The 12,422-nt window shown below is 34.1% G+C and overlaps 1 protein-coding gene across 42 annotated transcripts in view; it reads left to right on the top strand.

Moving 5' to 3' along the window:
* CDC42BPA (CDC42 binding protein kinase alpha) overlaps window positions 1-12,422 on the top strand; it is a 328,933-nt gene that overhangs the window by 190,716 nt on the left and 125,795 nt on the right. For 37 of the 42 annotated variants that reach the window (XR_010585989.2, XR_012433742.1, XR_010585975.2 and 34 more), the window contains 3 exons: window positions 4,185-4,318; window positions 11,628-11,870; window positions 12,123-12,233. Coding sequence is in view for 37 of the 42 variants with exons in the window: in XM_005541040.4 (XP_005541097.3) it covers window positions 4,185-4,318; window positions 11,628-11,870; window positions 12,123-12,233 (488 nt within the window). In the remaining 5 variants the exon portion in view is untranslated. The remainder of the gene's footprint in view (window positions 1-4,184; window positions 4,319-11,627; window positions 11,871-12,122; window positions 12,234-12,422) is intronic. The other 5 variants (XM_005541041.4, XM_074037870.1, XM_005541035.4 and 2 more) reach the window with 1 other exon arrangement.

Here is a 12,422-nt window from a genome sequence, read left to right as displayed (position 1 = left end):
CCTCATTTAATATTTTTGTATGAGAAAATAGGATTTTTTTGTTTCCTAAATGAAAAATTTATTATAATCTATAATGTACTTTTGAAACTCTCATTCTTATGTTGCCTTGAGGTTGGGGATATGCGTCTCTGTGTACCGTTTCTGTTTGTCCAACCCTAAACTAACACACACACAGACATATACACACACACACACACACATTCTGTCTCTCTCTCTCCTTCCCTCTCTCCCCTGTGAATAGGAGTATTGATAATAAGGGAGCCTGAGTTGGTCCGAGTGTTGTGGGTTATTGTTAAGTTGATAATAAGGGAGCCTGTTTTTACTGATTATAATTAGAAGTAAAGTTTCTTCGCATCTCAGAAGAGTTACATAATGGGAAAAATGAAAATATCCATCTTGTGGATCAGGGAGATGTTTTGGTTGTTCTGCCAACCTCCTGCTGGCCCCAGTCTTAACCCCTTTCCAGTTTATAGTGTTCCACTTTGAATACTGCTTTAATCATGCCCATTTTTGGACCTCAATTCCTATAGCATATATAGCCTGCCACACAATTTGCATTTGATTTTCTACGTTATTATTTTTTAAAAGAGTGTTGCTGTTGTCTAACTTATCTCCATATTTTATATTTCTTTTCCATGCCATATAGCACCAAGAAAATAACCCCATATGTATGATACCTTCATTAAGTCCTCATTACTAACAAGTTGAATTTTACAGTCCTAAATAGCATCCGTGAGCTAAGAACCATTTAGTTGATATCAGCTAACCCAGTTTCCTAGTACAGCTTTTTCTTTTGAGACAGAGTCTCATTTTATTGCCCAGGCCGGAGTGCAGTGATGCGATCTTGGCTCACTGCATCCTCCACCTCCTGGGTTCAAGTGATTCTCCTGCCTCAGCCCTTCTCAAGTAACTGAGTTTATAGGTGTGTGCCACACCTAGCTAATTTTTGTATATTTACTAGAGCTGGAGTTTCACCATGTTAGCCCGGCTGGTCTTGAACCCCTGACCTAAGGTGATCTGCCCGCCTCAGCCTCCCAAAGTGCTAGGATTACAGGCATGAGCCATGGTTCCTGGCCTAGTACAGCTTTTTCTATTTGTTCACTATAATTAGTTTTTAACAACTTTATCTAAATGTCATGGCTAATTGTGTTGGATATTTTTAATAGTCTCTGGATTTCTTTCAGAATTTTAGCCATATTTGCTATTTGTTGTAGTGAAAGTAAAGGCTCTGCTGCTTTACCCATTTTATAGTATTTGACCAAAGTTCAAAGCATTCTGGATTTTTCTTGATATGGGGTGTTCATCTTTCGGGAATGCAACATTCTGTGTTTTCCAAATTACGAGTGCTGTGTTTCCCTCCATAATGGAGGATTTTATGAAATATTGGAGGAGGGGTTATCTTTTCCAACACTTCTTAATCTAGTACATTCTTTTGTACTTCTCATAATTCACATACTGTTGTTTAAATGAATGTTTTGAGCTTTTTTCATTTTGAAAAGTGTCTGAAATATAAAACAGGGAAATTTGACATATATTTCCATTTCTCCAACAACTCCATTGCAAAGCAGCCAAAATAAAATGGCTGTGGTGAAAACTAAAATTAACACTGTATTGAAATAAATCAGTAAAAATATCCTTAAAGCTTTTAGATGCTATCCCATGTGATATCATCTGTTATAAACTTTATATGATAGGGAAATTTTATGAAATACTGCATTTTTTTGTTTCTCAGAGCTGTTGAAATAAGTCAGTAACAATAATTTCTGAAAAAATTGAACATGTCAGAGAAGAACACTTCAAAAGTAGAAGAAAGAAAGTGTGCTCAGAATGGATTACTAAATGTACCATATTGCTACTCTAAATTGATTTTCCTTAACCATAAAATGTAATTAAAATGAACCAGGAAGTGACAGAAGTCAGCTGCTTTACAGGCTACATTTTTACTCTTAATTATGAGAAATAACAAAAGTAAATTGATATTTACTTTAGAAATTGTTGAAATCCAGGTCGGGCGCGGTGGCTCATGCCCGTAATCCCAGTACTTTGGGAGGCTGAGGTGGGCGGATCACCTGAGGTCAGGAGTTGCAGACCAGCCTGGCCAACATGATGAAACCCCATCTCTACTAAAAATACAAGAATTAGCCGGGCATGGTGGCAAGCGTCTGTAATCCTAGCTGCTCAGGAGGCTGAGGCAGGAGAATTGCTTGAACCTGGAAGGTGGAGGTTGCAGTGAGCCAATATCACACCATTGCACTCCAGTCTAGGGGACAGAGCAAGACTCCGTCTCAAAAAAAAAAAAGAAAAACAAGAAATTCTTGAAATCCTAAAAATGTTAAAAACTTGAACTAGAAAATATTTAAATGTGTTTGAAAGAAATTAATTTAAATAGAAATATTCCCCTATGAAATGCCAAAATGTGATAAAGTGATAAAATACAGTTTTCTGAATATAAGACTAAACACCATGATTAAGATTAAACACCCTATGATTTTTAGTTTTCTTCACATAAGCATTCATTAATTGATACTGTTCAGATACTATGAAAACCAGTTAATACAACTTTACATCTTCAAAAGTTAACTGTGCTATTAATAACTATACTTTCAAAGTAAGTTTGAAATCTGTAAGTTTATTGCACTGATACCAGTTATTTATGGAATGTAGCACTATACAATGCATGATACACTAATACATTTAAGTAATTTTTAGACTGCAGATTTCATCTACACAAGTGAATTGCTTTTCCCAATAGGACTAACATATTAACACTGCTTCATTTATTGAAAGCATCAGTCTCAACAGTATGCAACACTTTGTGCACTGGTTCCCACACATTAACGTACAAATGAATGACTTGAGGATACTGTATAGATTCTGCTTCATTAGGTCTTGATTGGGGCTTGATATTCTCCATATCTAAGTTCCTAAGGGATGCTCATGTCACTTTTCTGGGGATGTCACTTAGAGCAGGGATTCCCAATTCTCGGGCCACAGACTAGTACCGGCAGACTGGGCCGCACAACAGGAGGTGAATGGCAGGTGAGTGAGCATTAGCGCCTGAGCTGCACCTCCTGTCAGATCAGCGGTGGCATTCGATTCTCATGGGACCGTGAACCCTATTGTGAACTGCTCACGCGAGGGATCTAGGTTGCATGCCTCTTACGAGAATCTAACTAATGTTTGATGATCTGAGGTAGAACAGTTTCATCCCAAAACCATCTCCCAGCTCCCAGACTCCTGGGCCATGGAAAAATTGTCTTCCACAAAACTGGTCACTGGTGCCAGAAAGGTTGGGTATTGCTGACTCAGAGTAATAATGTGTAAAGAACAGAAAATATCCAGAGTAGAACTGATCATGAATATTGTTTAGATTTCTCTGTATCACTGACTTCAGTTCTTTCCTAGTTTACTTTTAATACCAGGAACATTTCCTATCAATTTATTACATTTTAAGGCATAGGTTAAAATAAATAATGTTGTTGTTTCTTAATATCCCCTCTTATCTGAGAATGTTAAACATTATTTAATAACATTACCATGTAAAGTGGAGAAGTCAGTGCAAGATTTCCTGGGCTCTAGTCTTATCTCTGATACACATTTTGCAATGTGACTAGGCAAATTATTCAACTCCCTGAGTTTCTTCATCGAAAAATAGAAGAATTGATTTAGATCAGGAGTTTTTCAGGTATGTGCTTTTTGGAAATCAGAGTTTATTCTTCAGATAAACAGTGGTGTAACTAGACTGGGTGATTTGGAACCACCCTGTTAGAATCAAAATCATCTTACACAGTAATTTGACTAACATGAGCCTTAGGATGCTTACCAACACTGCAGTAAAACTTGACTTTTTGTTGTTGTTGGTTGGGTTTCTTGTTGCTTGTTAGTTTTAAATTTTTAATTGGTCTGAAGGTGCTGTTTTTGCAAGTATTTTTTTTCACAATGAATCTGTAAGGCATTTCTGCACATAAATTTTGCACATTTTCACACTGGCATACGTAATTCACCATCTTTACAGTGAACTGATAAGCATTTAATTTGTCAAGAGTCATACTGGTATACACTGTCAGTAGACCTAACACCAAATTCAAAATACTGATTAAAAAAAAAATTTAGTTGTTTTACCTTAGGTTCAATCATTTGCTTTTATACAAATAGTAAAAGAAACATTTGTCTTTTGTTTTTAGAATTGAGTCATTTGGAACAGCAACTTGAAGAAGCTAATGCTGTGAGGCAAGAACTAGATGAAGCTTTTAGACAAATCAAGGCTTATGAAAAACAAATCAAAATGTTACAACAAGAAAGAGAAGATCTAAATAAGGTAAAATATGTGAATAGATCATTAAAGCTTTTTCTCTGTTTTGAATCTTGTATAATAGAATACTGAAAGCATTCATAATGAATTACAATAATACATAGTATATTTTATCTTTTTAAAAGTTGGTTTAAAAATATAAGGATTATTTTGGTGTATGTCATTTGATGAGTAGCTAGTAATAAACTTTTAAATTGTTGAAGCTTGAAAGTTCAGAATCTTTTGTTCTTTTAGAAAGTTAATAGTCAAAGGACTAGATTAAAAGTGAATGTTATTGAAAAAGAAACACGAAGAAATAAGAAAGTAGTAGAATCTGTTTAGCATCTATAGAAAAAATTTAAAATACAGGCATATTTTCATTATAACTTACTGATAAGAACATTCTTAAAATATAATTTAAAATTTCTTTGGTTATTTGTTTTAAATGTCAGTTTTTATCTTTCAAAGCAGCATGGGTAAAAAAGCTAAAGTGATTTTCATAAGAACTGTGTATAACATTTAAACATTATTTTAAACATCGAGAAAATTTATTGATAGTTAAGACTCTGTAACATAGCCCAATAGGGTAAATAATATTCAAGCACTAGAGAAAATACTTTTCTTGAACCACATGCTGCTAAGCACTGTGACTTTCATTAATACAAAAATGTTGGGACTAATACTAGCCATTGCAAACAAGAAATCTGTAGTTTATGGCATAGCATAAGTTGTATTCAATAATGTAATATATTAATATAATGCACTGATAATATAGAATGAATGAAATCCTCTGGGGGAAGATTTTAAAGTCTTTGCGCCAGGAAAGAAATGGAGGGAATTAAAAATAAAACAAATAACCTTTAGCTGATGAAACTAATCAAAAGGACTAAAAGAGAACGCTGTTAAAGAATAGATTGAAATAGACCAATACATTTTTACTTTCTTCTTAATGCAGTTTCAACCAATTTTTTGTATAGGCCCATTTAAATTCATTGCCAATTTAATAATATTTGTCATTTAAAACAGTTAGTGTTCTATTAACTTTAATAATATTATAGTAATATTAATGGTTTACCATTTTATATTTATTGGTAGGATTACTCAGCCAAATGTAGTTAACATAATGGATGTTATGCTTCCTGCTTTCTCCTCTTCTAAGAGAGTTCCTTGGAAATCTAAAGAGAAGGATCTTGGGTTCTTCCTCTAACCCTTTGAAAAGAGGATGAAAATCTGACCGCTAGATTTATAGTGACAGATAGTCACCAATTTTTAATGTTTTAGCATGAAAAATCCTTTTCATATATTTTGAGAAGACAATAGTGCTGACGAAAAGAAACAGATGATACCAATATAGGATTTTGAGTGATTTGCTTAATATCCTATAGGCATTAGAAAATGATTTTTCTCCACATTCCTTGCCAACACTTGTTATCCTTTGTCTTTTAAAAAAAAAATAGCCATTCCAATAGCTGTGAAGTGACAGCTCATTATGATTTTGGTTTTCACTTCTCTTATGACTAGTGATGTTGAATACTTTTTCATATACCTATTGGCCATTTGTATGTCTTCTTAGAGAAATGTCCACTGAGGTCCTTTGCCCATTTTTTGATTGGGTTAGCAAATATTCTGATTTTTTATAATGCCAAACTGTTTTCTAGTATACCAACTTCCATTTCCACGAGTAGTGTGTAGGAGTTTGTGTTCATATTACCAGATTTATTACTTTTGGCCAATCTAGTCTAAATTGAGATTTTAGGTTTTAGAAAATGTTTGGTTGTGGTCTTAATGTGCATTTCTCTAATTACTAATGAGGTCAAGTATCTTCACATGGGTCTATTGTCATTTACATTTCTTTTGTGAAATATTTCTTAATATCTTTGGTTTATTTTTCTGTTGGGTTGTTTTTTTCTTACTGATTATAAGAATTCTTGGAAATATTTGGACATTCTTATCTTTTGTGAGTTATATGTGTTACAAATATCTCTCAGTGGCTTATCTTTTTGCTTTTAGGAATCTTTTTATTAAAAAACGTTCTTAGGATTATTGTGGCCAGATTTATCAATATTTTTATGGTTAGTGTATTTGCTGTCTTATATAAAAAAAATCTGAGATTTTAAAAATTTCTCCTAAATTTTTATCTTAAAGTTTTAAAATTTTAGAGTCTGTATCTCAACTATGTTTTAAAAACTGTGAAGATGGAATTTTGATTAAAATTACATTTGATCTGCTGAGCATCGTGACTCATGCTTGTAATCCTGGCACTTTTGAGAGGCCGAGGCAGGAGGATCACTTGAGTCCAGGAGTTTGAGGCCAGCCTAGGCAACAACAGAATGAGACCCAGTCTCTACAAAAAATAAAAAAAATTAGCCTGGTGGTGCACGCCAGTCATCCCAGCTACTCAGGATGCTGAGGCAGGAAGTTCTCTTGAGCCTGGTAGATCGGGGCTGCAATGAGCCATGATCATGTCACTGCACTCCAGCCTGAGCAACAGAGCAAGACCCTATCTCAAGGAAAAAAAAATGCATTGAATTTATAGATCAATTTAGAGAGAATTAACATCATTACAATATTGTTTTTAAGTTCTTACTATATATATTTATTACTGTTTTTCTGAATATACACACAGATTATTTCCAGAATAGAATGGACTGTTATTACTTACATACAGCAAGGAATAACTACATGGCTCCCTTCTGTGCTAAGTCTTACCTCAAGAGAAATACCCTGAGAGCTGGCAGGATAAAACCCTACACAGAAGGAATCTGTATTGTAAATGAGGAGCCTTGAAAACATTTATCCAGGTGTTTACATAGAGAAAAGAAGCCACTGCTTCCTGCTTTCTCCTCTTCTGAGAGAGTTCCTTGGAAATCTAAAGAGAAGGATCTTGGGTTCTTTCTCTAACCCTTTGGAACATAGATAAATATTTCCACTGTAAATATAAGCCCAGAGTCTTCTGCTCTATCAAAGGAAGCCCCCTTGTTCTAGGCTCCTACTCTCTGCCACCCCACCTTGTAATGTAAACACATAACCTCCAGAAGGTAAATCTTAGTTTTCTCCCTACTAAATCAGTTATAAGTTACTTTTTAAGACTTTCATTTAGCCCAGGTTTTGATAAAATTTGTTCAGAAGGGACAAACTGCAAAAACATGAAAGTTTTTCTGCATTCCTAAAGTCTTTTTATTCGTAAACATATCGCTCCATATATTTAAAGTTCTTTTAAAATATTCTTCCATAAAATTTCGTACAGAAAAGACTTTCATTTCTTTCCTTGTTTTACTGTATTAGCTAGAACCTCAGTACAATGTTGACTAGAAATGATAATAGCAGGCATCCCCATCTTGTTCCCCAATTTTAAAGAAATTGCCTCTGATATTTCATCACTAATAATGTTTGCTGTAAGTTTTTAATAAATAATTTTTATCAGGTTAAAGAAGTTACCTTCTATTCCTATTTTGTTAATAGCTTTTTATTTAGAATGGGTATTGACTTTATTCAATGTGCCCTTCTGTGCTCTATTGATATGATTATATGTTTCTTATCCTTCAATAAGTTGGTGTGGTGGACTACATTTGTAGACTTTTTCTAATATTAAGTCACTGTTATATTTCTGGGTTAAGCCCAAATTTCTTATAATACTGTGATAGTATAGATAACATTTATGTAGCAAATATCTGTTCTAATAGCACTGTTGTGAAAGCTTTACATATGTTAAATTATTTAATCTCCATCACAGCCCCATGAGTTAGGTGATATCATTATTCTCATTTTATGAATGGTGAGACCAAGCACAGAGAAATTAGTTCACTTGCTCAAGGTCATAGAAATAGAAAGTGGTGGAGCTAGATTTTTAGCACAAGGAGTTTAGCGCCAGACTTCATGCATATCTACTTTATATATCACTGGAACTGATTTACTAATTTTTAAAAAGGATTTTCATGTTTCTTTTTATAAGTGAGATTGGTGTGTTATTATTTTTCCTCTTTCTTTTTTTTTTTTTTTTTTTTTTTTGAGACGGAGTCTCGCTCTGCCGCCCAGGCTGGAGTGCAGTGGCCGGATCTCAGCTCACTGCAAGCTCCGCCTCCCGGGTTCACGCCATTCTCCTGCCTTAGCCTCCCGAGTAGCTGGGACTACAGGCGCCCGCCACCTCGCCCGGCTAGTTTTTTGTATTTTTTAGTAGAGACGGGGTTTCACCGTGTTAGCCAGGATGGTCTCGATCTCCTGACCTCGTGATCCGCCCGTCTCGGCCTCCCAAAGTGCTGGGATTACAGGCTTGAGCCACCGCGCCCGGCTATTTTTCCTCTTTCTTTTCTTTTTTTTTTTTTTTTTTTTTTTTTTGATATTCAGATTATACTGGTCTCATAGAAACAGTTGAATTGCATTGGTTCTTTTTCTCACAGACCAGTGAGTTGTTTATAAGTATCTTTTAAAATTTTCAGTGTATGGAGTTTTATTTTTTTTGTTGACTTCTAATTTAGTTGCAGTGTCATTACAGAACTTGCTCTACATAATATCTGTTCTTTGAAATCTACTGAGACTTGCTTTGTGGCCTAGCCTGTTCCATTTTTAAAACATTCAATATGTGTTCTTGAAAATAGTTTGTGTTCCAATTTAGAGAGCAAGCTTCTGTACATGAAGCTTGTTAGTTGAGCTTTTCAGATCGTCTTTATATTCACCGTTTTTTTTTTTTTTTTTTTTTGCCTACTTGGTTTATCTATTAATGACTAAGAAATTAAAATTTTTCATTATAGTGATGTTTACCAATTTTTCTCTGAAGTTCTAACAGTTTCTTTTTAATGATTTTGAGACTATCTTATAGAATGCACAAAAGTTTAGGATACTATTTCTTCTTAGTGTATTGAATTTTATCATTATGTAGTGACATTCCTTATCCTTAATAATACTTTTTCTATTGAAGTCAAGATTTCATTTATTAATCCAATATAATAGATGGCCTTTAACTGGTGATTACTAATGTATATGGATATGTCTCTACTATCTTATTTTTTGTTTTCTGTTTGTCATGATTTTTGCATGCTGCTTTTTATTTCCTTTCTTCCCTTCTCAAAAGTTTTTAGCTGTGGTAAAATACATATAAGATAAAATTACCATCTAAACAATTTTCAAATGCACAGTTAATTAATGTTAAGTATATTTACATTCTTATGCAGCAGTCTCCAGAATTCTTTCTGTTTGCAAAATCATTTCTTTCTTCTTCACTGACATTTGTTGTTGCTGTTGTTGACATTTTACTTTACTCTCTAGTCTTTTGGTGGTTACTCTTGGCTTCTACCATGTGTATTAACCAAGTTTAAGTTGAAGTTAAATATCTTAAAACTATTTCCCAGAAACAATTTAAAGAGGTTTAATTTTACAGATTGAGTATCCCTTATCTGAAATGCTTGGGACCAGCATTCGGATTTTGGAATATTTGCATTATACCAGTTGAGTATTTCTAACCTGAGAATCCAAAATCTGAAATGCTCACTTTGAACATCATGTTGGCACTCAGACAGTTTTGGATTTTGAAACATTTCGGATTTCAAATTTTTTGGATTCGGGATATTCAACCTGTATTACCTCTTTATAACTTTCTTTATGTGTTGTTATTGGCCAGTATTTTAGCTGTATCTTTTGTTTACTGTACAAAGTTAACATTTTTATAGTATAATCTTATATATACACTTATTTACATTCACATTCACGTTAACCATTTTATTAGCTATTCATTTCTCTTGCATTAGATCTCTAAAATCATTTTTTTCTTCCTGAGATAAAGCTTTACTGGTTCCTTTAGTGCAGATCTGATTATGGTAAGCTCTGCCAGTTTTTGTTTATATGAAGCCTCAGACTTGAAAAGTAATTTTTCGGGTATATAATTTTAATTATCTTCTCATGTCTTTGAAAATATTTTACCCTGTTTCTGTTGCTGTTGTTACTTCTTCAGTTTATATTCTTAGTCTGATTTTCCTCCTCCCACCTTATTTGAGGATGGGGAATAGGTGATTTGTCTTTTTGTCCCTCTGATTTCTTTACGGTCTTTTATTTCTCTTTGGTATTACCAAAGAGTGTTGTTTTTTGAACATGTCTGGTTTGGGTTTTTAAATTTTTTTCTTGATTCATAAATGTAGAGCTTCCTCTAGTGATTGATGCATGTCTTTAATTTTAACATTTATATTTTTTCTTCTTTTTTTTTTTTTTTTTTTTTGAGGTGGAGTCTCACTGTATTGCCCAAGCTAAAGTGCAACTGAGTGATCTCACCTCACTGCAGCCTCAGCCTCCTAGGCTGAAGTCATCTTCCCATCACAGTAGCTAGAACTATAGGCGCACACCGCCATACCTGGCCTTTTTTGGTTTTTTGGGCATTGTTATTTTTTGTAGAGATGAGGTCTCACAATGTCACCTAGGCTGCTCTTGAACTCCTTGGCTCAAGCAATCCTCCTGCCTCAGCCTCCCAAAGTGCTGGGATTATAGATGAGACCAACTGGGCCAACCTTAACGTTTTCTGTTTCTAAATGTTCCATACAGTTCTTCTATAAATCTGCTTGGTCATTTTTAATAGCCTTTTGTCATTTTTTCATTTTTATTATTTCATCTTTTATTCCTTTAAACATTTCATATGTAGCAATTTTGTGTTGATATCTAATGATTTTAATACCAAGATACCTTTGATGTTTATTTTTATTGTTTTGTTATTTGATTGTGGTGCTTTGTTCTTTGAGTAATTTGGAATCTGTGGTTGTGAGCTCATTCTTGTTTGTTCTTAATATGTGAAAAATTCAGATTTCATTGCAGTTCTTTTCCCCAAAGAAAATCTGCATTTCCTTTTGCTGGGAGGTAGGTAGTGGTACTGCCCTGAGTCCACTTTAGCTCTCCTCTAAGTTTCTCACTTCAATTAGGGAGTCTCCGGTTTAGTTTCTGTCTCCTTGCTTCTGGCTTGAGGCGTAGCCTCCATGTCAAGGGCAATGCTTGTTTTTTATGAAAACAACCTCACAAATATTTATCAAATTTTACAAATATTTATTTTGACCATCATATTGTTTATTCCCAAACTTTTTCCTCATTTGTGGAAATTAAGGTACTATCAGGTTAAATTAGCAGCTCCCGTGCATTTACTGTATTAGCATAAGGAATTGAGACCATATCAGGACACCATTCCGTTAAGAAGTAGTTTATTTATGTCAAGACACCATGCTGTTCAGAAGTAGTTTATTTATTTTAATTTGTCCTAAGGTGAATAATTTTGGCTCTTCTTGACTTAATAATAGCTATTCTGATGGCCAAATTTGGTCTCTAGGTTGCAGAATTGGTAACTTATATTCTTTTTACAAAACTGTAGGAACTAGTCCAGGCTAGTGAGCGATTAAAAAACCAATCCAAAGAGCTGAAAGACGCACACTGTCAGAGGAAACTGGCCATGCAGGAATTCATGGAGATCAATGAGCGGCTAACAGAATTGCACACCCAAAAACAGAAACTTGCTCGCCATGTCCGAGATAAGGAAGAAGAGGTGGACCTGGTGATGCAAAAAGTTGAAAGCTTAAGGCAAGAACTGCGCAGAACAGAAAGAGCCAAAAAAGAGGTTAGTAGTCAGGCAAATTTTGTAGTGCCCATGGGATAGTGATTAAAGCTACTTTTTAAGACTAGTGATATCATATATAATTTTTTATTTAATATTTTTTAAAGTTATTTTTATAGTTTGTTAATATTATTTAATATGGATTTAAACATTTGAATTATCTTCCCGTTACAAGGTAAATTCTCATTGGGATAAATGTTTTGTTTGGAAAAAGATTATAACCATGAAATCTGCTTTTTTCATTCTGTTTTAAAGCTGGAAGTTCATACAGAAGCTCTAGCTGCTGAAGCATCTAAAGACAGGAAACTACGTGAACAAAGTGAGCATTATTCTAAGCAACTGGAAAATGAATTGGAGGGACTGAAGGTATCTTTTGACTTCACATTTATGAAGCTTAATTAATTTTCTTCTCTTTAGGCTTGTTAGGAGTGTTAGCTTATACACTGTATTCGGTGTGCAGTGAAAACTAGTCATTCTTCAAACCTAGTATTCATAATTCTCGTTCTTACCAGTAGGAAGCTGATACTGATTTCTTAATTATGCTGAAGAAAATGG

Source organism: Macaca fascicularis, chromosome 1 (genome assembly GCF_037993035.2).
Source record: "Macaca fascicularis isolate 582-1 chromosome 1, T2T-MFA8v1.1".
Classification (NCBI taxonomy): domain Eukaryota; kingdom Metazoa; phylum Chordata; class Mammalia; order Primates; family Cercopithecidae; genus Macaca; species Macaca fascicularis.
This window is presented reverse-complemented; position numbering and strand designations above follow the sequence as displayed.